Raw genomic sequence first — 25,412 nt, forward strand, 5'->3', positions numbered from 1 at the left:
TACATTTTTTAACATCTAATTCCATCTGAAGTGCAACTTGCTGATTTCTCAGTGAATGGAACTTTGCTTTTTTGAGGAATTCTTCCTTTTCTATGATGGAAGGAGTTCTCAGTAATTTTACTGATTTGCATTCTTTGAGTTTTCTCTTTATCATGTAAGATTTTTATTTATACCTTTTCCTAATTTTCTCCTATTTATAAAAGGCTGTAGTAAATGAAGATACACAAGGAAATGTAAACCAGCTGCAAGCTGAGGTCAAGAAGTTGAAAGAGCAGCTTGCTAAACTTACTTCAGTGCCATCTGCGTCCAGTATTTCTGTATCACAAGGTAAGAGTTGGAGGTGAGGGAGAACTTGCTACTTCTGTAACCCAGAAGGTTGGGGACCTTCATTAAGTTTGTGAACAATTAATATATTTGTAGGGACTGACATACAGGGGTCATATTTTGCTTATGGATCCTATTTCCTTTACGTGTATCTGCTACCTTGCAGAAATTGTTAATGTGGCTTTATTTTCTTCCTCATAGGTTTGGGTACTGGTCTATGACTTTTATTATATGGTACCTAGATATTCTTCCACTTCTTAAGATATATTCTGCCTAATCCTTTAAGTAACCAAAAGTTTGCATGTGATTCGTTGTATATTTGTCAGAGGGAAGGCAAAATGTTGCATTCTTTTTAAGCTCGGGGCAGGATTTTCTTCCCATTTTTCCCATTTTGTGCCCCTTCCAGAAGAACCTAAGAGGGATGCTTACTTTCAACTGACATTTGATTTCAATATAAGGTGGAAATAGATTTTTTAAGTAATCTTCCATAAGCTTCCCACTAGGCCATTTTATCTGCAATACAAATCTCAGCAGAGCTTCCCAGTATGTGTTTCTCACTGAAATGCGCTGCTTGATGATGTTTGATTGCAAAGTCTTAAACTTTGTCTTGTAACTCTTACTGTTTTTGTGAGTCAACTCTTTCTTGACCTTGCCAAGAAATAGAAGATACAGCAGGAGAAGTTATGACAGAAGTTAGGAAGCCTTGTCTAAAATAAAGCATCTGGGCTTGAGTTTTCCTAAGGAAAAAGTACTTCTGTGTTAGGATACATGTTCAACCAGTAAAAACAAGTCAGAGATGAGGTAGGACACTAAATCATGGTTCATAAATATATGAATATTGCCAAGAGGGCTCAATGTTTAGACCCATTATAGAGTTCTGAGGGAAAACAAGTGATGATGGTTAAACACTCAGGAGGAGTTTTGAGAAGAACCTAATATATTGCAGCTGTGTTCTGTGCAGTTAAATTATGTTTGTAATACTCAATCACAGAAATACAAAATCTGCTTTCTGTGTGCTTCAGAAACATGATGGCATTTTAAAATATATTAAATCACAATAATGTAGCTATCATGCACCTAGATACTATGGTGATTAGTACTCCATAAATAAGTAGACTTGTATTAGAATATTCAGACATGCTATTTTGAATTAATTTCTAAGTGGATTATTAAACCCTCTTAATCCCTTGTGTGGACACTTTCCTTCCAGATTAAGCCACTAATTGTCCACATAATTCAAGCTTATTTTCCTAAACTTCCTTCTCATAAACCAGTCAGTCCACTTTTAATATGTACAAACTGTACTAATAATGGCTCAGTGTTATCAAATTAATTTCAGAGGGATTTTGCATTTTACAGATATGCTTAGCTGAACAGACTGATTCTTTTACTTTTATTAAAGTCCAAAGTCCATTGCAAGGCTGTTTAATGCTTGAACAACTTTGTTAATTATACAGTTATGTAAATTAGCTCTGTTCTTTATCAGCACTTGCAGGTGACTCGGAATGACTGTCTAAAACTGTGCTCTGGGCATGGCACATGATCTTTGTGGAAGAATTACACTGTTTAAAGAATTTATTAGAATTTACTTTACACAATTGTCATGTTATAAATGTAGAAAAACCTGTTTAAGTGGTATTTTAATAAATATGTCATTTGTTTCTTTGACTTCCCCTACAGATGCTGTTAAAAAAGGGAAGAACAACACAAATTACATGAACAACTTTCTTGAAGCAATGTTGTTCTGGGAGAAATCAGAAGGTGAAAAGAAGGTAAGAAAACACTGATATTTTTAAGTGCATTCAGTGTGCTTTCTGGTGAGAGACCAGTGAACATAGTGAAGCTGACTCTCTTAATGATTTTCCTTGATTTTGAATAAAAATACTCTGTCCAAAGATAACAAGGTTTGGTAACAAGGGAACTTAGTCAAATGACATTTAAGGTAACATCTACAGTGCTTAAGGACAATGGGTTAGTAGTGGACTTGGCAGTGGTGGATTAATGATTGGATCTGATGATCTTAAAAGTCTTTTCCAGCTGAAATAATTCTATGTTTCTAGTCTGTCATTCAAATTCTGACAAGCCATAGGATAACTTTGATAGTATATTTAATTTTAAGGGGTGGGGGCTTTATTGGGGTTTTCTAATTTAAAAAAATTGAACAGAACAAGCTTCTGTTTTACTGAATTTTGAGTGTTTTAATCAACGATGTGTTTTTTGAAGCAAACATCCCAGTCTTTCTCATTTTATTGTTCTTTGGTCATGGTATAGTACTGAAACAGCCAAAATGGATTTTTTTTCCTAAAGAAAATTAACTGAAACAGGCACTCTAGTGATGTGCATCTGAGGTGCTTAACGGAATACTTACTCTACTAGATGATATTGGAGTTTCTGAGTAACATTTTTGCAATATGTTGTGTAATTTTGGTTATTGGTGTGAACGGTTGCTCTCTACAAATCTGCTAAAAATGATAGTCTGTGTATTCACAAAATTACTGTTAACTGAGATTTTGCATGATTTATCTGCCTGTGCATATGTATGTAAGATGTGCACCTTAAAAATTCACTGATCTGTCTATGTACTTTCTAAGAATTTATTAGAAAAAGTGGCTCAGCTAGAAGAGCTGTGTGCCAAGAAGGAAAAATTTGTTCAGTCCAATAAAATGATAGTTAAATTCCGGGAACACCATATTGTTCGATTGGAGAGGTTGCATAAAGAAGCTGGTGGAATGTTATTGCCAAAAGAGCAAGATGATCTCCTCAGTGACTTGAGGGAGGAAGTGCAGATACTCAGAGAACAGGTAAAGTCTTTGTTTTTTTCTTTTCTGGAACAGTTTTTTTTGGTGAGATAGCTCAGGTGTTGTAGTCCTGTGATGGGTGAATGGGGGTTTTTAAGAAGGTCAAGCAGAAAGGCGGAGGATGGGTGTTGGGTTCCCTTATAGAAGCGTCTCAAACACATGGGGCTTCCCTATGGAAGAGGCAATGGCTGGGTTTAGAGTTTGAGTTTGCCTAAGAGGAGAGTTTAGTAAGAGTGATGTTGAGGTGGGAGCTTGCCACAGACCACCTGATCTGGGTTAGGCAGAGGACCAAGTTTCTTTTCAGCCACTCAAGGAAATCTCCAAATCACATATCCTCATTCACATGGCAGACTTCAGCTCCATGGCATCAGTTGAAAGGGAAAGACAGCAGGATGGCAATAATGCCATGGGTTTCAAAAGCTAATACACATGCCAGGTAGACATGTAAAGGGGGATGTGGTCCTGGAGCTGTTTGAAGAACATCTTTGGGTTAATCAGGTGTCTGGTAGGTGTGGTATCATTTATGAGGCAGTTTTGAATAACAAGGAAACCCAAGAGAGAAGGCAAATTCTTGAAAAACAATTTCCTCCAAGCACAAGGAGAGAAAAGAAGTAAATGTCTTGATAGAGTAGCATAAATCTGTAGCTCATAATTGAGCTTCAGAGGAAAGTGAGGAGGAAAAGAAACAAAGTTCAGGACAGTCTTTTATTGACTACAGAAACATTCCTATGGCTTGCAAGGAAGATGCCATTACTATGGTGTTGAGAAAGCCAAAGTTTAAAGTGAAAATGGAAAAGTATCAAGAGCAGCATAAAAGCATCCTGCTGCTTTATTACCAGTAAAAGAGTAAACACATAAGATGTAAACTCACTGTCTTGAGAGTAGATTCCAAGGCAGTAAGAAAATTAACCAAAGAAAAATTGAGTACTTTTAACCTCTGTGGGGAAGTCCTCTTTTCCTTTTCTGTAACAGCTTAATCCTTATTAAAGGTAGTAGAGTAACAGCTAGATAGCTATAGCATTGTCTGAAAAATAAAAACTATTGAATAAAATATTGATTACCACAGATGGAACAACACCCACGAATTGCAAAGTACGCCATGGAGAACCATAATCTCAGAGAGGAAAATAAAAAGCTTCGTTCTTTACAATCAGTTAAAAAGGCCCAAGAAATTGATGCTCAGACCATTGCAGAGCTAGAAAAAGCTTTTTTGGAAGCTTCAGCTACAGAGAAAAGTACTAAAGGTAAAAATAGGCTAATGTTTTCCAGATAAATGTGCTTATTGTGTTTCTGCTGTGTGCAGCATTGTTCAAAATGTCTGTCTTGATGTATTTTTGCCTTCCTCAAAGTGGTATCTGAAGACTGATAAAACAATTTCACTTTATTGTATTCATGTTGGCCTTCCAGCAATAGGGAATTTTGATTTGCATCATGTGAAGCTCATCTATAATCTCATTTTGTGCTCCTTTGTTATCATGAAGACTGCAGTAATACTAATTATTACTGGTTTTCATGTGGACTGTTGCCAGTACCTATTTTTGTCAATCTCAATTGCTGCTGTGCTGTTCAAAAGCTGACAAACACTTTCATTCTAGTAAAACTTTAGGTATTTGAGCTACTGTGTGATTTCAGAGGGTCTCTGTTTGTTCTTTAGGTCACCGCTTACACTCCACCACCGTGTCAGTGGAAGGCAACTCGCTGGCATCTGTCGAAAGGCTGAAAGCTCATCTGCTGCAGACCCAAGCTGAACTGGCAACTTCAAAGCAAGAATACGAAGAATTTAAAGAGCTAACCAAGTGAGACAAAACAGTATTGAAATATCTGTAATTAAATGTTAAATGGTTTTCAGTCATTATTCATATAGATTTTTTTAATACACAGATCCTGGTTATACCAACTAGGCTTGTTCTTGGCATGTAAGAAAGGGCCAGCTTAAGAATAATGGCATGCACACACAGGGTATGTTCCTGTTGAACTTGCTAATTCCCAGACTAGGGAGCAGCCATCATTAAATCTGAAAGTATGTCTGCACTGCTGCAGGTTTCTTTGTCTTTTCCAAAGCCATTCTTGATGGCAAGATGCACACCGTGCAGGAGATGGATATACCCTTTAATTCTGGTAGTCACTTGCTTAACAGCACTGGGAGTGTTTGGCCTAGTTTCCATCCAGAGCAGATGTTTTCAGTAATTGAAATATTACAGGTGGAGGCACTGACAGGAAGATGGGATATGGGAGAAGGAGAGGGGTATTTGGGGGTTTGGTTTTGTGTGACAGTAGTTTTTAACATCACTTAAAGTCTGCAAGTTTGAGTCAACATAAATGTAGAATCCAAGCACCCGAGAAAACTCTGGCTGACCTGTTGGTTAATTTTTTATCTCAATTTCAAAGATTTTTATGAAGGCAATAAAACTGTTATCTTGAGACCTGTTATGGGAACAAAGGTTTAATTCAAATCAGAGCCAAGACGTGGTGTCAGTAGTACATTTATAGCCATTATAGCCATAAACATGAGGTAAGGCTCTATTTTGCCCTTATTAATGTAGTAAAGAATTTACTGTCATTGTTCTCCTAGAGGGCAGCACAAGATAATGGGAATGGCCTCACTACTACCTTCAGTGTTCATATGCATGTGAATAATACATTACTTCAGTTGATTAACCCCATTTCTGAAAAATTCAGATCTTGTAACTACAGATAGAAGAAAAATAACATTTCCAGCAAATGTAATGAAAACCTGGAAGGCAAAAGGGACCTGATTTTTTAAAAATTTCTTTTAGCTATACCTAGCAATGTTGCTTTCTGTTGATTTCAGTGATATTATATTGCAATTCTAAAAGCATCAGGAACAATTTTGCCTCCCCACCCCTATTTTTACAAAGTAGAAGTAGCTTTTAATATCCTTTTTGCTCTTTTAGGCAATTGTACAAATCTGTATTTTTATTGTTAGATTTCTGTGTAGCAAATCCTGTGAACTTTATAAATAATAGTATTATGATCTACTGAGGTTTTCAATTCAGCAGTCCATCTATTGTTCCATATCATTAATTGCAGTAGTCTATTTATATTTTTATCTATTGATTACTTTATTTTTCTGCCCATTAAATAGATTTCTATTTTATGTATTCCATGTTTTATGACTGTCTTGCTTTCTTGTTAGTATGTATGCACTTTATTATCAATTACCAACATTTTCTTGGTGGAGTGCAGTCAAACGGAAATGTGTTTTTCAGCCTCTGGAGTCACTAAATTTCACTACATTTAAACTTGTTTCCAGTTTCAGAGTAACTGAAACTTTACATACAGGTAAATATATGATGTAACTGAATAAAAGTAGAGTAAAATAGCAATTTCACAAAAATAATACGTGCTAATTTTTGTCCTGTCCAATTGCAGTCAGAACTTCTACTCTGTTACCTGAGTTTTGCTGCAGATGCCAAGAGCGTGAGGGAAAATGATTGCATTAAACTGCGAAGAGATTAAATAGGATGTTTCCATTTGTGTATAGACTTTGACCCTACCATTATGACAGTAATGGCAACTATCACAGTAACAGCATGTAGCTCTGCAAAATACCTAGTGAAAATTATTCCTAAATTTCTGCTCAACTGTTGGATTTTAGCTAAAGTACTCTTAGAGGGCAAAATAATCTTAACAGAGCAGCACTTGCAAAAAAAAAAAAAAAAGTCTTGAAAGGATTTTCTTTAATCCTGGCAAGCTCCAGTTTAGGCTTCTCATATAACTGGATAACGTTTTTAAAGCTTAAAACCATATTGGTATGGGTGATATCACTTTCTCATAAAAGGGACTGCAGAGCTCTCAAGCTTATTTCTTACTATGTAATGGATTTTTTTTCTGACATGTTTAGTTATCCATCTGCTTGCTTCATTATGCAGGCACAAATAAGCTGCTTAGCTTTTTAATTTTTTGTACGTTATTTTTTACTTTTTAATACAGCAATAGTGGCTTTCTTCTCAAAATAATGCATTTCAGTGTTTGGGTAAAAGTTCAGCTGCAGTTTGCTCATTGGCAGTACTGCAGTGTATCCTTACTGATAGGAAGGCATACTCATGGAGTAGTTTTGACGGTAGCAAAATACTTCCTAAACAGGAAAAAACAGATGGAACTGGAATCAGAGCTCCAATCCCTTCAGAAAGCAAACCAGCATCTTGAAAACATTCTGGAGGCAACCAAAGCACACAAGCGCCAAGAGGTCTCTCAGCTACATAAGCTACATAGAGAAAGTCTTAAGGTATGAGAATAAGTTTATTTAAGGCCACACATACTTACTCCTGAGTTGTGCAAGAGTACAGACTGTCATTTGTGTGATCCCTTAGCCTAACTAGTTTTCTGGAATGTTCTCTGTATAAACCAAAGAGGCTACTTTTTGTTCTGGAGTATTAAGTGAATGGCTGCTACTGTTATCAGATGACAAATCTGAAGAAGTAATAGTAGTTTAATTATTCTGCTTATAGAATTCAAAAAATACAATACTAGACAAAGTTTTAATTTCATTTTACAGTTAAAATAAAGACTGCTTTGTAATCTTTGTAACAGAGCATAACCACTCCAACTAGAGCTTACCAGCTAAGGTCTCGCCTTGTGCCGCGAATAAGCCCAGATTATAATTTTGAAGATTTTCAGTATTCTGAAGAGATGATGGATGACATTCGAAAAGAGCCAGTTCCCACAGAGATGAGTGAACAAGCATGTGAAGCTATGGCTGAGGAGCTCAAAGTGGCACAGGTGAATGTTCTGAATAAAAAGTGAAGTGTATGTGCAACTTTATTATAAAGCAGGCTTTGCCATGAAGTATCTCCCCTGCACCAAGTGCATTTTGATTTGCATGGGAAACTGAAGTCCCTCATTAATACTTAACACTAAACAGTTCTCTATACATCATACTTGAAAAAGGATTTACAACAAAAATACTGAAAGTGATTTGAGGGTTGAATATCATAAGTAGTTTGTTGCAGGATGTTTATACTTTTTTCTTTACACATGATAACTTGTCTCTTAGGATCCTCTTTGTAAGTTGGCAGCTACATTTGGAACAATACACAAGCTTAATATACAACACTGCATTATTTGAAGAAACATGCCAAATAATGCTTGCCACTATTATACATTGTATTGTATCTTTTCTAGTGGGCAGGGAAGGTCTTTGTCACATAGAAGAACACTAGAAATTTATCTGAACTACTCTCTAGAAGCTGGAGTTAACTTCAGTGCATGAAAAGCCCTGGCACAACAGCCCAAACCCCTCCTTGATGCTTACCATAGTGCAGAGATCCTGTAAGGAGTTTAACTAGTGTATGTTTTGAATAATTTCTTTTTAAAGCCTTATTTTTCCAAGATAAACATGTGTCTGAAAGCTAAGCGTTTATTGGATTCAGTCCTTGTATTCACTGATGGATTTTCTTGTGTTTTGGCAGTTAAGTTAGAAATAGGAGAAATCAGCTACTTAAGATACCAGTTGATTTTTGAGTGTTCTGTTTTCTGTTGGTTCAGGTCATAAAAATAGAAACTTGTTGACTTTCTATATTTAATAAGCACAGACTGCCATATGGCATGTGAAAAAACGTGCAAGATGAGTGCTCTAATTTTGGGTGTCTGTTGTGTCACAGGAGCAACTGAGCACTATGCAGACAAAGCTCGATGAAGAGGAAAGCAAGAATATGAAACTCCAGCAGCATATTAATAAACTGGAGCATCACTCTGCACAAATACAGGAGGTGAGAGGACAATGCAATATAGGACTCATGTAACCATCACACAGAGATATTGCTGTGTTGTCTGGTGAGATCTTGCAACGTTACTTGCATTTTGACAAATTTACATAGCATCGTAACTCAGGGCTGTGCAGGAACACAAGGATTTAAAATCATGGATAGTTTGGTTTGCTTTAAAGGTCAGCTAATCCAACTCCCCTGGAGTTGGAGTATGCAGAAAAAGTTCATATAATATACACTGCAGTTTTGAGTTTGATTTTGTCGCTTTAAATCTTGTGAATCCAAGCCTGCTTGAGCTTAAATATAAGAAAATAAACACTGTTGTGGTTGGGTTTGGCCAACTTCATGATTTCTGGAAAACAGCTATAGTAACAAGGAAATTTTAAACTTTGGAATGCTGAAAATACTCATCTCAATTGGAACTACCTATCAAATATTTGCAAGCCTTCCTTAATTGCTAGGGTTGTTTTCATAGAAAAGTAAATAAGGCCTGTATTCTTTCCAGATCAGTCTCACTTGTGATATCTGTGATATCAGCTCCTAAGCTGTGGGTTCCTTTTAAATGAACTTTTTAGATAAGGTAATGTCTTCAGTTATATAAATTATTTTTCCCTTGGACTTTGAGGGATTTCAGAGTCACCAAATACTGAATTTAAAGAAAAATGTGTTTATAATCAGTTGATTAAATGCTTTAATACATCATTATATTATTGTTACAGTGTGTGACCTACCCACTCCTACACTTCGTTCTATTTAAAAAAAATTACTTTTCTTTTCAAGCTTCTTTCATCTGAAAGGAATGACTGGAGTAAAGAGCGCCAGGAGCTCCTTGAACAGATAAAATCACTTGAAAAGCAGCTTCAGGAAAGTCAAAACAATGCTGATCGTAAGTCTTTGTAATACTAAAATTTCATTAAAAGTTTTGGGGTGTTTACTATTTTAAATCAACAATAGCATGTGCTGAGTAACTCTTTGGGGTGTTACACATACTGGTTTGATTTTCTTTTTTTTTTTTATAAAGAAAGCAATCTTTAATACTTGCATATCATCTTTGCCTAGTCTTGCACAGTGTACAATATCCAAAATGGTTCCATCTTTGAGTGTGAAGGAAGTACGAGATACAGTATTTAAAATGAAAATATTAAATAAAACCAAAGGATTAAACCCCTATTATCTATGAAAATTACAGTGATATTGTCTGGGATGCTTTTGATTCACCTTTAAAGTCAGTGTTTTGTTGACCTTTTCCATTCATGAAGCCTTTTTGTGTGTGACTTTCGATTAATTCCACTGAAAACATGCAGAGCTTTGTGATCCCAGCAGGTTCTGTAGCATTCCATATCCTATATCTAGCACAGTTTTCCAAATAACATGTAAATTATTTTGGGTTTTTTTTGACAGTATTAACAAGTGAAGTCCATGACTTGCGCATTGTCCTGCAGTCTGCAGACAAGGAGCTGTCTGATGTAAAATTGGAATATAGTGCCTTTAGGGAAAAGCAAGAGAAAGAAATAAGTCAGCTTTCTGGTAGACATATGGATGTACAGTTCCAGCTGGACAGTGTCAGGTATGTCGGCAGTTTGATACAATGCCTTCTGGATGCATCCAGTGGTTCAGTCATCCTCTCCTTTGTGTCAACTTACACTTCACATGTTTTCTTTGAAGTTGTTGGTTTGTGTTTGTCCTTTACTTATTTGTTTGTTTGTTGGGGGGGAGGGTGTTTGGTTGTTTGGGTTGTTTGATTGGGGTTTTTTTGCTCTGTTCTTTCATGTTTCTTTCAGGCAACATGGTGCAATTATTAGAAAGAAAACAAAATGTGCCTGCCTTAATTCTGTTTTCCTATATAATTTTCTCATTAAATAGGATATATCTATAAAGTTGCTGCTCTCCAAAAGTTAAGTGGAGAGCAGCAACTTGTCAGCAGCAGTTTGTCAGTCTGGTCACGTGAAGCGGGTGACATAATGGTGCTGCTCTAAAAATTACAAGCAGAAAGAAATCACAAAAAATAACTGAAGTTTGAGTATCAAAGCCAAAAAAGCTCATTGCCTTGTCTGCAATAATTGCCATTATCATAAGGAGATGATCATCAGTATGGCTTTTAATTACTAATGTGATTTAGTTATGTTGGGTTGTGTTGCTGTTTTGTTTCGTTTGTTTTGTTGTGCTTTGGTTTTATGTTTTGGGTTTGATTTTTATTCCTGGAAAACTTCACTATGTTTTGGATTATAGCAGGTCATGTCTTAGCTGAATGTCATTTTTTGAGTGAGGCATTGTAAGACTAGGAACCTGGAAATGAAATTAAATGCTGTGGTTGTATTGGTGCACTCTGTGTCAGCAGAAATACTATTTGGAGAGTATTCTTTCCCTCTGTATGTTATTTGAATATTTTAAAATACCGTTGATTGAAGTATTTTTATAAGGACACAAACCCTTATTAGATTATTTGGTCTGGGTTTTTTTTATGAAGGCTAGAACATGAAAGGATTCTTGAAGAAAAGGCAAGCCTGCAGGATGACTACGACAATTTGCAGGAGGTAGCCAAGTTTGAGACGGACCAGCTGAAGCAACAACTTGAGGACCAGAAGCAAGAAGCAGAAGCAATGAAAACTGAGCTGAGTGTAAGACAGTCAAGGATTCTAAAGGACTTGATTATACAGAACCCAGATTGCCTAATTTCTATTATTGTATCACTAATAACATTTCACAGTAGTAATAAGTTTCTTAGCGATTTCCTTTGAAAGATGTACCCAAATTCTTTTTCCAAACTTGCAAGAAGCAAGATTTTTGCAACCACAGGCTATCAGAGTAGCATCATGAATAAGATGAAGAAATTGCTCTGGAAATGCTGAGGGAGATGGGTTAATTACTAAAGGAATAAGAAGCTTCTTTGGAAAAGAATCTTGACATTGAAATGCTGAGATGACCTTTTATCTCAGGGCTAGCCAAGACTAGCCTAATTATTTTATCTTTACAAAGCAGTTTCTTAAAAATTTTCATAGTGGATGTGATCTTGTTAAAATGATCTATGGCTTGTGGTGGATCACTGTCCTGCAATTTAGTTGATACTGTCCTTGAAAGCCTGTCAGACTGCAGTGACTGCAAAACAGCAGCAAGGTTGCTCAAGGGATTTTGCAAATAATTTTGCCTGTTTCTGCAGGGTATGTGATACCTGCTCAGCAAGTTTGATATCAATTTTCCTTGTTAGTGTTTAAGAGAATGCTGACAGATTGAATATTATTGGTTTAAATTCTATATATTTCAGTATTTTCAACAAATACAGAATTTTAAAATGCCCCCAAATTAATCTACAATTGAAAATTCCAATTTTTCCCTTCATAGCCTTGGATATTGAGGAGCATCTTAGCTATATGAAACTATAATTAATGGCAGGTGAAAAGATCTGATTACTTAATATAAATAAGAGTTTACTTTTGAACATCTTGAGGACAAACTAAAGATCTTCCAGTTTCCAACTAAGATTTTCTGGGGTGATTGAGTTTTTTCAGTCATCTTAAGGATTTGTTTAGATTTTTATTTTGTTTTAGATTGCTTTAGAGATCTTATATTGTAACTTCTTATAGTAAACATCTATTTTGATATTCTAGAACCTTTTGCAGCTTCTGAAAACAGAAAAAGAACATAATGAAAAACTAACATTACAATTACAAGAAGGCAAAGAAAACAATTCAAAGTAAGTTTTAATTAGCAGTGGGGTTTATTTTCATCTGACCTCACTGGTGCTGTATGTTGTATTCAGATGGGATCCCATTTGTAGAGCTGTTTTTCTCCAGGTGGGTTTTTTATTTCATCCAAATGAGAACAGCAATTCATTTTTATTTAAAGTAGTTTCATTGTATAGTTTTTCATGTCAAAGATAAAATTCTGTCACTGATAGCAGTGTAAGGTAGTAACTAAAGTATTAGTCTTTTGTATAGCACTGAAAAGGAGATAACTGAAGAACTTAAAATTAAGTGCAAATAAAATAAACTCATATCACTTTGTTCTTGTTAAAGTTCTCTTACATTTCTAGTGAGAAATATAATCAAAACATGTTTTTATTTTTACCAGGGAGCTCTTGAAAGTACTTGAAAAAGGACAGGTGGAGAAACCATTTTCAGAAGTGGTGACACAGTGTGAGCAGCAGGTACAACAGCAGATTTAAATACGTGAATTGTATGTTCATGGCTTTTCTTGGGCATTAATAATAATTTTATTGGTGTACTGACTGTTAGGTTGATTACCAGCAAAATAAATGTAGAGTGCTCAGGCTACATATTGTTTTGTTATGCTACTGGTTAATTTTTTAGGTAAGGTTAACAACTTACTTCCTTTTCTTTTTCATGACTCGGTTCTTTAGAAAATACACCAAAGGTAGTGAAGACATTCCTTCACAAATATTATTTCCTCTAGGAAGCAAAACTGAGGACATTGGAACAGGAGCTGGCTGCTGCTGAAGAGACTATTGCTTCTTTGAAGAAGACAAATGATACAGATAAGGTTTGGGCTTATTTCTGTTACTGATACACAGTTTTGTGGGTAACTGTTCTGTAGTAGAGATGAAAGACTAGAGCCTTCCTTACTGCTGCTTAGTAATTTTGTGCTTTTAGGCAATCCTGGTTATATAGACAGTAAAATAAATCCTACTTTTTCCTAGCACGGAGTTTGTAGGGAGGTAGGAAATTGGTATGCATTCAGAGAAAAGACAAGTTGACTGAAGGCTAAGCAAAAAAAAAATTAAGGTAAAACTGTCTACTGGACAAAACATTCAATGCCTAAACAATGCATAATTCCCCAGATGATTAATAAAGCCTTCCAGTCAGGGCTCTGTTGTAATGGGCAGATGGAAAAGGTAAGAAAGGTGTTGCAAGAATGTGACTGTGTGTCACATTATCTTTATTAGTAAAATCAAAGCATTTCTTTATGTAAAGACTGTTGTAGTATGAAAGCTGTTTCCCCTAGTGCAAGCATATGTGCTGTCTATAAAACAGGCATAAGAAATCACACGGTGTGTTTACTGCCTGGCATGATGCAATGGTAAGTGTTGCTTTTTCCATCATAAACCCAAAAACCTGACATGCATAGGGTCAGAATCACCTGGTATTGTCAGTGCAGTGGTGTTTTTTGAATATGCCTTTTCCCATTAGAAACAAATGTACCCTTAAATTATAGAAGTTCTGTTCTCCTATGAGTAACCCATTACAGCCTAAGACTAAATCAGCAGGCCAGTCTTATCTTCTAAGGAACACTGCAGGTTATTTAGTTCTTTGTTTAAGTGCTTAGAACAAAAGCCAGTGATTTAGCAACAAATTTTCTGTTTATTTTTTATATGTGCAGTCTGAGGATTCATTTTCACCTGATTGATTAAAGTCTGGGATGGACAAATTATATACCAAAAAAGTCCAGTTATACATTATATGGATTTTATATGTATTTTATCATATTTTATGTTGCAGGAAGTTGTAACTGACTTGATGAGACAGATCCAGGAGCTGAGGTCTTCAATTAATCATAAAACTGAGTCCATAGATGGGCTGACAAGAGAGCTCGAGGATATAAATGTATGTTCTGTCATTTTGAAGGACATGGTATCGTTCTTTAGAAATGGGATGCAATGACATGTCTTACCATGGGTTTCAAACAGTATAACTTGCTACAGTGTTTTAGAAGGAAACTTCTTTGTTTTGACATGTTGAAATCTTCTGAACATTTTATGCCTAAGGCTGTCTCAAAAAGTGAACCCTCTCCACGTGGTGGGTAAAAAGCTGTGTCTCTAAAGGGACCTATTCACATCCTGTAAACTCCACTCAGCTGACAGTCACATTTAGATTTTCTCAGAAATTGGCAATTTAAGACCTCAGCAATTGAAGCTGAATTGTAAATTCATTTTTGATGGAGTGAATTTTTATGTTGCTGGTATTACTGTGTTCTACATCTGAAAACAAGTATAAAGAACTAAAACTGTGTGTTTGAATAACTATGAATAAATATGATACCTCTGCTTTATTAAAATAGGTCTGGTTTGAAAACTGATAGAGCAACCAGCAGAATGCTTTATGTAATATGTTATGTGTGAAGTATGAATGTCAGAGGTTCTATAGAAGAAAAATGTTGATGAGACAGATTTCTAAATATGGCTATCTCTTTAATAACGGTTTTAGTGGGTAATATGTATTGTGGTGGCTAATTGATTTTAATAATCTTTTTATATCGTTCTGACAACTAATCTCTATAAACAGTTTGTATTAATTTAGAAAGTAAAATATATCATTCTGGTTTTAGTCATTGATACTAATTTCTAAATGCAGTTGTCATCATAAGATTTGTGATGTACATTTATTTGTCTTCTATTTGCCAACTTTACCTGACAACATGTTTCTCTAAAATACTTAAAATTTGAATGCTTTTGTAGTGCAAGTATAATATTGTTCTGGCTGCAAAAGAAGAAAGCACGGGAATCATAGAGGATCAGGAAAAGAAGATTGAAGAACTGAAGGAAGCCTTGGAAGGAAGAGAAATCAGCGATAACATTGAGGTAAAAACATTAATGTTGGTGTATTATGATTATTTGTTCAACCAGACCAATTGGATGTGGTTTTGCTTAAAATGCTCATGTAAAACTTAACCTCGTTTTAGTTCAACCTACAGCTAGTTAAGCTGTTCGTAAAAGAATTTTTCATGAGATACCTGACAAATTCTGTTAAATTACCATGTTACTTGACATAAATATTTTATAAGCTACTTCATAAAAGCCTATGCTAAGAACCTGGTTTAATTTTGTTAAGGCCACTAAGGAATCATCAGCTGAATTTAATGGCAGCTTTAGATGATGCAGCTGAGAAATTAAAATAGTTAGAAGAATATATTATGTTCCACAGTGTCTCTTCCCCCACTGCACTATATTCAGTAATGTCTTTTCTTTGCTCATAATTTTAACTAAAAGCTCCACCTGCTGGAAACAGATCTAGGGCACACATTTGATTCAAATGTGGTTTTGCTTTTTAATATTGTATCTTTCTTTAGCGCTGTCTTTTCTATTACTGGTGTCACCATTATTTCATTGAACATGTCAAACAGTCACAAATACTAGCATCTCCTTACATGTAACTTCTACAAGATCATCTATGATTAGATTTGCTAGTCCAATCAGATAGCACCAATAAAGTCTTCCAGGGAGGTGTGTGTTTCTCAAAGGACATTAAACATAAGGGAAATCTGTTTTAAAATAAACAGCCTATGTTCATTAATAGTCATATCTAAAAGTGACATTCTGAAACCCAAAGCTGAGTTGTCTAGCAAATGGATCGCTTTGGGGCTTTTAGCTTTTTTTAACTTAGTGCCAGTTCCTGTTTCAATGTTATCCTTGGGTATATCTGGCTCCCGATAAAATTATAGTGTTTCTCCTTTACTTCAGTTACTAATTTCTTCATGCTTTCTTAACTGGACAAGGAGAACTAATCGGAGGTGGCATTTAAAATACTAGGTGAAGTTTCTCCTTATGTGTTAACATATCTTATTTAGGTATGATGCCCCATCAGATAGGATGGGAGTATAGATCCTAAAATAAATCCAAAGGTATCTGTGGAATATCAGTGCACCAAAAAAAGCTGTAATCACTTCAGTGTGATTAAAATCTATACATTATTTTCTGGTTTCTTTTAAAGTACATATTATATTTTAAAATAATGATCAATTTCAAAGACCTTCCACTAGAATCTTAATTGTCACCATGCTGGGGAAAAGGTCTCATTTTTGTTCTGTAACCAAGACCAAGGATATGCAAATATGCTAAAATAAATTTAAAGATGAATGCTTGCTACAATTCATGATGAAAAAGTAGAAGGAAAAGGGAGATCTTGTAGCTGTTAGCGATCTCGGCACCAATGACAAAACATCCTGAAACAACTGACTTAGAGCAATAACTTTAATATTTCTTTTTTACACATCCAACAACTTAAAACAGAGGGACCTTCTGTGCGAAGAATTGCGTCACACTGCTGATCAGCTGACCAGCCTGACAGAGGCCTCTAAGAAACACCATGCATTGCTCCAGTGTGCACAGGAGGACATAGCAAAGAAAGAAGCTGTAATCCAGGAACTCAGGGAACAGGTAAAACCAAGAAATATTCACAGTTAGCTCATTGAGAGGGAGCTGTGGTCAATTGTAGCTTCTGAAAAAGGTTTCACTTGTCATTTTAGAGCATCTGGTACATAGTCCTCTTGGTGAAGAGAAATGCTCCTTCTTGTAAACAGAAAGCAGTAGCTCAAAAGCTTCTGAACAAAGATTAGGTAACTTAAAATGTTTTGGAACTGTTTTCTAGAGATCACAAAAATGCGTACTCTGATAGCAGAGTAAAATTATCAGTACCTGGAAGAGCAGAGCAACCTCAGGTTACCAGCAGTGTAACCTAGGGGATTACCTTTTCCTCTGCTTAACACTTATCCACAAATGGTATCATTATGCAATACAGATAACTGTTGAGCTCTGTAAATTATGCAGTGGTTTGGAGCTGCTGCAGACTAAATAGCTATGTTAAACCTTTTTTTCAAATTTTAGCTCTAGTTGTCACAACTATCATAGTGCTAAGTAATATATTTGTGTTGGCAAAGACTCTAATAAGTTATTTTTTGGAAGAGGAGTTCTTTTGTGAAGTTACCATATTCTCTTGGGGAAACTGATCAAATCTATATCACTAAAATCTTTGTATCAAGTCATGTTTTGACCAGTAATGTTTGCCAACCGAGTTCATAATAGCTTTTTCCTGTGTTAGCACGCCCTTTCAAAGGCAAATTGTGTTAGCAAGGCAAGAAAATCAAATACTAACAAGAACAAAATTCAGATGAACTTCTACTGCTACAAAGTAGTTAGATGGATAGATGCTTTTAAAAATGCTTGTTGCATACAACTATTGAAAGTTTAACAGTGATTGACTAAATACAGAAGAGTTATGTAAGTGAAGTCTTTGTTAATTTAAAATAACTTCTGGTGTACTTAAGCTTACTCAAAATAGAGATCTGAGTGCTATTTTGTTTCCTATTTTATGTGTGTTATGAGCTACTTTAATTCTTCCTGTGTTTCTAATAGTTAGTCAAAATGACAGAGGAACTGGAGAACAGGAAGAGTGAATATGAACTGAAAATGAAGCAAATAGATTGCTTTGTGGACTCATCTTCATTTCCTCAGGTATGGCATTTGAGAGAAACATTTTCACATAGTTTGTAATATTGATGATTTGTCTGCCAGAAATTTATTAATTTATGTCTCCAATGAAATATTAAAACATGTAATCAATACATAGGTAAAACAGTCCTTTACTAATAGTTTATGTGGTTTGGTTTTTTTCACTTGCCAGTGTCCTAAAACTCCTCCTAATTTTGATGTGAATTTGGCCAAGCTTTTGGAAACTCATGAGCAAGAAATAGCTGATCGAAGGGCCTCTGCAATAAATCTGGAGCACCTTGTGCATGAACTGAATGAAGAACGAAGAGCAAAAAATGATGAAATTCTAAGGCTGAAGGTACTATGAGTTAATCTCTGCTGGCAGCTTGTAAGGTCAAAATGAGACAGTATGCAGAGTTCAGTTTTTTTTGTGGACTCTGCTTAGTAGTATGTCCATTAAAGCAGGAAGGCAGTTTTTGGTTTTCCCTTTACCTAGGCTGGGAACAAGTGGTGACAATTTGCTTGTGATGTCTATAAATCTCATTTTCCCAAAAACTGTGCTGTTTTGTGTTCATGAATGTCAAATGGTAACATCATTTTTGCTGCTGACACAGTTCTCAATATTTTCTGCTGAAACTATTCTCAATAAAGTTTCTAATGCAACTATAGGTGGAAGGGTGATGCAGATATTTGCCAGAGAACCATGCCTGTTTTCTGAGAAATATTTTTTGTCTTCTGTTTTACTCAAAAACTTGTTCAACTAGAAATGAAAACAGGAATTGCAATTTGGTCTTCAAATAAAATGTTTTGGATTTCGCTTGCTTAGGAACAATTAAATGAGTTGGAGAACTTGCGTCTGGAAATGCAGATATTGGTGGAGAACAACAGGAGTTTACAGAGCCTTGTAGAAGCTCAAAGACCAAACAAGAACAGGTAAAATAAAATAAAACACAAAAAATCTCTCTTAACTTGAAATAATTAAGATAAAGTTTACAGGTTTTGTTTGAAGTACAGTCTTATGTTGTTTGCTTGTTTAGAGATTGACTCAAGCTTTTCTATAAAGATTATTTACTGGCTTGTAAACTTTATAACCCTGAAATCATGAGTTCTTAAATGCAACAAAGTTTTATAAAAGGAATGGAAACAATGTGAAATCATTATCTGCATAGTAATTCCTGGGTATTATATATTGCCGTGTCACTTGTGTAGTTATGGATCCAATAGGTAAGGAATGTCCAAATAATATTTAGGCAACAGAAGTTTCAATATAAACATAAATGAAATTTTAAAGCCTCCAGTATACAATTAGCCTTTGGTCTATTCAAACCACAACTCCTGTCAACTAAAAGGAGCAGGGAATTCTTAGCGCATATCCAAATTATATTCCGAAGTCCCAAGTCAGGAATCCAACAAGCGAAGAACATAAAAGTAATGCTTTTATTGTGGAAAAATTTGGTCTAGAAAAGCTACATAAACTGTGAAAAACAAAGCCACAGAATCCATTGTTCCATGGCAATGTAACCATGATTGCTTGACTGTGATTTCCATTTCAATTCACAACACAATTTCAAATGTCTGTTGCAAACTAAGCAGAAAGCCTTAGGAACTGCATCATTGTTCAGTAACCTACCTGATCTGTTCACAAGATTAAGTTACTGAAAACAGTGGTTTTATTGTAATATGACGCAATTACAAAACTCTTAACCAATTAATTTTCCCATATGGCACACTACAAGTGAGTTATTTTAGTTGTATGTATTTTCTTATTTCTGTCCAATGTCATGTTGATTAAAAACGACCAAAATAAAAATTAGTGAAGTCTTCTGAAGACAAGAAGCTTTTACCTTAACTTGGCAAGACCACTAAGCAGTGATCTTGTAGCAAGTCTTTCTGCAGTCTCCATACACATGAACACTGTGAAATAAGAAAATATGCACCTCCATCCCAAAGCTGCTCTTGTAGTTTAACCCCAGCCAGTAGCCAGGCCCCACACAGCCACTCAGTCACTCCCCCAGCAGTGGGATCAGGGAGAGAATCAGGAGAGCAAAACCCAGAAAACTTGTGGGCTGAGATAAAGGCAGTTTAATAGGGAAAGTGAAAGTCACACGCATACAAGCAAAGCAAACCAAGGGGTTCACCCACTGTTTCCCATGGGCAGGCAGGTGTTCAGCCATCTCCAGGAGAGCAGGGCCCCATCACACACAATGGTGACTTGGTGACAAACACCATCACTCCAAACATCCCCTCTTCTTCCTTTTCCCCCCACTTTATTAGGCACTGAGCATGATGTCACATGGTCTGCAATGTCCCTTTGGTCAGCTTGGGTCTCCTGTCCTGGCTGTGTCTCCTCCCAGCCTCCCATGCAACCCCAGCTTCCCAGCCAGTGTGGGAAGCTGGGGTTGTATGGAAGGCAAGAAAAGCCTTGGCTGTGTGCAAGCCCTGCTCAGCAATAAGAAACAGATCTCTGCATTGTCAGCCCTGTGTTCAGCACAAATCCAAAACACAGCCTCGTAATGGCTGCTGTGAAGGTGATGAATTCTACCCCGGCCAAAACCAGCACAGCTGTCTAACAAGCATAAGTTGCATATCTGTTATATTTGTAATTGTTTCCATTAATACATTAATTTCTTTATAATCTCATGAAAGAAAATGTGTTTAGAAATTTAAACCTTTCCAGAGTTTTTTTATGATGTTCAGTATTTTGAGTATGAACATGTGTGAAAACAGCTGCACACACTTACTGGTTTAATCTGGATAACATGTTTTTACAACTGGTTTCCTCTGTTTGTGAGAAACTTTTTTCTCATTCTTGAATTTCCTAGTGATCAGAAACATCCTGATGTTCAGTACCTTAAAGAGAAAGAGGAAGAGATTGCTGAAGAGCGACTTGCCAAGGTATATTATCCTTCTCATGTCAGTTGCCGTTGACCTGCTGTGAAGTATTAATATGATTTTTTTTTGTTGGTTTGCTTTGATTTTTTTTGTTTTCATGACAGCAAAACAAACACCAATTTCTAGTGAATTCTAACAGGCACAGCCTGAGACTTCGCTCTTAGGATTTCTATATTGGCCTGACAGCAGTGAACTGGGTGTCAGATTGCACAATTAGCAAAAACAGATTCAGATTGCTAAATCTGACTCATCCCCAGAGTTGGAAAGTGAAGATTGTGTCACTTGCTAATGTCAGAGCTCTGTCAAAGGGAAGTTAATGTCACAGCAGAGGTTTCCATGGATGTCCCAGACAGAAGAACCCCATTAGAGCTCTGCTGTATGTGTGTGGGCAGAGAGACACTGCTGTGGGTCAGCTGTGCTGGCATGAAATGGGAAATAAGTGCCAACTTAAAGTGAATATTAGAGATGTGAACTACTAGCTAGGAGGATGATCTGGAATGAGATATGTAGTATCAATTAAGTGGCATATTTTTAAACTTAAATATATGTGTATATTAAACATTAAGGCTGCATCTAATGTTTTTGAACTTTTCCAGAATAAAGCAGTGGAAGAAATGCTGAAAATCAAAGCAGAGTAAGTCTAACTATTGTTCCTTGAACTGGAAACTAGTATTAAACTAATTAATCACATAAAAAAAGATACATTTAAGCGATAAAAGTCCAAGACCTGAAATGACAAAAGGCATAATTTGGAAGTATTTACACTTCTGCAAGATACCTTGAGTTCTTACTGTTTCTCATCAGTAGGTGGTAGTAGCACCTATTACTACATAGCATTATATCAGGACAATACTTTAAAGGGGAGAACCATAAAAGCTTAATTGGAAGGGATGTTTTTAATTGTTTAAAGTTATTTACATGCAGTGAATTGTAATCGCATTCCTTTTCAAATTAAATTGAAATACTGTTCATTTCTTTATTGATATTGCAAATGTTTTATAATTTTAAACATCATGTAATTATGTGGTTTTTATGCTATTTGTTTAAATTTCTGTGGTTCAGCTTGAAAAATGAATTTTTTTTTCAAAAAAAGCCACAGACATACAAGCATTTTATAAAGGGAACCTGTAGAGCAGCTGAGTTTAGCATTCCTTAGGTGAATTAATTCAAAGTGTTCTTGTAGATGAAGCTTCTGTTTTCAATCATGAGTGGAGTTGTATATCCTGGATTGCAAACAGGACAGTTCCCAAAGAGAAGAGCAGCTCCAAAACACTGCCTAGTTGATAGTCTCAAACACAAGAACTGTGAAGCAGAATGAAATTTTTCCTTTCCTTAGCACTAAATTCTAAGGGAAATACAATATCTCAAAATAATGCTTTTAAAGGACCCTCCCTCCATGTCCTAGACTGACTGAGGAATTCAGTTGTGTGACATTTTTGTTGGTTTTTAATGTTTTATGATTATTTTATATTGGCAGATTAGAAGAGACCAAAAATATCCTCAGAATCCAAGAGAAAAGCTGTCGTGAAATGACTCTGGAGATGGAACGAACAAGAACTTTGGAGCTCAAAGCATTTAATGAGAAAGAAGAAATTAGATCAAAACTGGAGGAAGCATATGAAGAAAGAGACAGGATTGAAAAGGTTACATATACATAATTTTTTGTCATCTTCACAGAAGAATCTTATTTAGCAGAGGTACAGCTGGTTTGTTTTGCAGTTTAGCTTTATTTGCGATGTTCTCTGCTCTAGTGAAAGTCTGGATACAGAATCACTTAGTAGTACAAATCAAATGGTGCTCTTTTTTTGCCTTTTAGAGGGATCTAACATAGTGTCTGAGGAAACATAAGACAAACGTATTTGCGGAGTGAAGCAACTCTTGCATCATATGTTACAACAAACTTGAATGTTAGTATGTTAGCTCTAAGAAGCTATTGCTTCTGAAAAGAGAAGGAGAGGCTACTGCTAAGAGGTACACAATGTATTTACAATTACAGGAAATAAAATTGCTGAGGAAGCAAGTTCACTCGCTTGCTGAGGAGAATGGGAAATTACTTGGTCATCAAAACCTAAACCAGAAGATTCAGTATCTTGTGAAACTGAAGAAAGATTATGCTAAACTTACAGAGGTAAGTTGCAGAGTAGATTACAGATGGAGTAATGGCCTGACATAGCAAAGAGCTAAGTAAGCTTTGAGAATGAAGACTAAAATTCCTGCTCTTCTGTTGGAGAGGAACAGCGATACCTTTGATCTCCATTTTACTTCCTCAAGTATATAGTGCATAAAACACTTGAACAACTCTAGATACTGTTTATGTAAAAATAGAAAAAAAAAAAAAGGTGAGGATAATTTCCTTAATATACCCATGTTTTTTCTCTGTTTTACAGGAGACTGAAAAACTACGAGTTGAAAACACTTTTTTGAAAGAATCAAAAAAATGTGACGTTTGTAGACATAATCAGCGGTAGTGACAAATAAAACTGCAGAGCCATATTTTTAAAGTGTACAGAATAAGCAAAAGTCAGTTGTCGAATTTGACTTTTGCTGTGGTTCTGGAATAATCAAGTATTCCTGTAGATTTTTTGCTGGTAATAACTCTAAGTGAAGATTGTTATTCCAGCTCTGTGGGCAGCCTTCAATTAAATTTTAACACCTTTTTGTAATTTTTTTCCATTTAAAAACCTGATTTTGTATAGATGCTGGGTAGATACTTCCTTGAAACTTCTGTACCTTGCGAAGGAAAAGCTTTCTCCCTGGGAACACACCTGGATTTTTGTCTCCTTTTGTACTTTTATTCAGGTTCCTACCACTTCTGAAATGCTACATTTCCATCAGAGCCAAAATTCAAAAAGCACAATTTCTTTGTGTTTGTTTCTTTAGTTAAGCATAGAATGATTTTCCTGGGTTGCTTAAAAATAATTTTCATATTAAACTTTGGTCAATGAAGCGTAAATGTGAATTTAGTAACAGGCTTGTAAATAGTACTATAAATACATTTTTTGTTTCTGTTCTTTCTTTATTTGAAAATAAAATGCTTTTCAGACATTCTTTTCTGTTAGTATAGACTTAAAGCTCTATATTAGCACTGTAGGAAATTCTGAGGGTTTTGCAACCATTTTGTTATCAAAGAAGTGAAAAATGTTAGGAAAGAAGATCTGAAAATATGCAGAACATTTTATAGGAGTACAGCATAAGTTCATTTAATCACACTTAAAGATTTATTGCAAATAACTGAAATGCTTATTAGTGGAACACAAAATGTTGATTTCTGTAGCAATATCAAACTAGAGGTTTTTTACTGCCTCTACTCCTATCGTTCTGTTTTCTGGCTAATTCATACAATAGTAGTTTTGACCACAACCACTGGGGCAAAAGGGAATAAAGAGGAAAGATGTGTCTGGTAAATGGTAGAATATACCTAATGATTTATTACATTATTTGGCTGACGGAAAGAAGAATTTCCACCACCTTACCTATTTTAAGCTGCAGATTTGTTTCCACTCGAGATGTGACATGGAGAAATAAAAAGCTGACCTTAAAGGTGTGAAAAACACCAATCACTTGTTTCTAAAATTTTTTAAAGTTTAATGGTAATAAAATGGTTATAACACTAGTAATATAATTAGAGTAATAAAATTTGAACAATTGAGATTAGGACAATATGAGACAATAAAAACAGAGAGATATGGACATCTGGGTACCTTTTTCTGGGCAACACAAGCCGGAAAAAGGACACCCGTTAACCAAGGATTAACCCTTAAAAACAATCGCCTGTTGCATATTCATACACCTCATATATTATGCATAAATTCCATTCAAACACAGCACTTTGTCTGGTCATCGTCAACTTCTTCCTCTGAATGCTAACTGTGCCTTCATGTCTGAGCGAGGTGGGAAGAAGTTCGTTTTCTGCTGATAAGGGAGCAATAAATTCTCTGTCTGAAAGACTTAGGTGTCCTGGGTGCTATCTGGTGCGAGTCCTTTCTTTTAAAAAAATATCATACATAGCATACTTTCTATTTTAACATTGTTATAACCTAAAACTGTATTTAACACACTACTTAAGGAAATTAATACAGCATGACTTTCTAACATAACACATACCATATTCATTTTAATATTTGCAAAAAGCCAGTCATAAAATACACATTTTTCACAAAGAAAAGACGTGTTGGGGTGTGAACAGAGGTCAGAACTAGCACGGATAAGGAGCACACAGGCCAAGAGGGGTTCATCAAGGGTGCTTTTATTTGTGACAGCCATGTTCTAGTTTACAAGTATTTCTTCCCTGTCTGTTTCTGGACTATCTTCACGTCGGCAGAGGCTTCTGCCCTTTTTCTGTGCTGTACGTGGCCACAGCACCAACAGCGTTATGCTACGGCCCCGTGCTTCCCAGCTTGTGTCGATGCAGCCTCTGCCCATCAGCCAGCTCTGTCCATCAGCGAGCTCTGCCCACGCGCCCTTCCCTCGCTGCCCGCCCGCTCCCGCCTGGGGCCCGCCCGCGCGGGGCGG

The 25,412-nt window shown here is 35.9% G+C and overlaps 1 protein-coding gene across 1 annotated transcript in view; it reads left to right on the forward strand.

Annotated features, from left to right (window-relative positions):
* The window catches only part of KIF15 (kinesin family member 15), a 33,062-nt gene extending 9,198 nt beyond the window's left edge, over positions 1–23,864 (forward strand). The window contains exons 11-35 of the mRNA XM_041466442.1: positions 204–327; positions 2,020–2,096; positions 2,916–3,125; positions 4,189–4,366; positions 4,777–4,918; positions 7,230–7,371; positions 7,677–7,865; positions 8,747–8,854; positions 9,632–9,737; positions 10,253–10,418; positions 11,319–11,469; positions 12,457–12,542; positions 12,920–12,995; positions 13,262–13,348; positions 14,305–14,409; positions 15,261–15,383; positions 16,812–16,958; positions 17,934–18,032; positions 18,202–18,366; positions 18,835–18,941; positions 20,831–20,903; positions 21,497–21,534; positions 22,378–22,543; positions 22,897–23,028; positions 23,288–23,864. Coding sequence (XP_041322376.1) covers positions 204–327; positions 2,020–2,096; positions 2,916–3,125; positions 4,189–4,366; positions 4,777–4,918; positions 7,230–7,371; positions 7,677–7,865; positions 8,747–8,854; positions 9,632–9,737; positions 10,253–10,418; positions 11,319–11,469; positions 12,457–12,542; positions 12,920–12,995; positions 13,262–13,348; positions 14,305–14,409; positions 15,261–15,383; positions 16,812–16,958; positions 17,934–18,032; positions 18,202–18,366; positions 18,835–18,941; positions 20,831–20,903; positions 21,497–21,534; positions 22,378–22,543; positions 22,897–23,028; positions 23,288–23,368 — 3,078 coding nt within the window. The 3' untranslated portion in view covers positions 23,369–23,864. The remainder of the gene's footprint in view (positions 1–203; positions 328–2,019; positions 2,097–2,915; positions 3,126–4,188; positions 4,367–4,776; positions 4,919–7,229; positions 7,372–7,676; positions 7,866–8,746; positions 8,855–9,631; positions 9,738–10,252; positions 10,419–11,318; positions 11,470–12,456; positions 12,543–12,919; positions 12,996–13,261; positions 13,349–14,304; positions 14,410–15,260; positions 15,384–16,811; positions 16,959–17,933; positions 18,033–18,201; positions 18,367–18,834; positions 18,942–20,830; positions 20,904–21,496; positions 21,535–22,377; positions 22,544–22,896; positions 23,029–23,287) is intronic.
* Positions 23,865–25,412: the final 1,548 nt, after the last annotated feature.

The sequence above is a fragment of the Pyrgilauda ruficollis genome, unplaced genomic scaffold (genome assembly GCF_017590135.1).
Source record: "Pyrgilauda ruficollis isolate IOZ18807 unplaced genomic scaffold, ASM1759013v1 scaffold2, whole genome shotgun sequence".
NCBI classification, from domain to species: domain Eukaryota; kingdom Metazoa; phylum Chordata; class Aves; order Passeriformes; family Passeridae; genus Pyrgilauda; species Pyrgilauda ruficollis.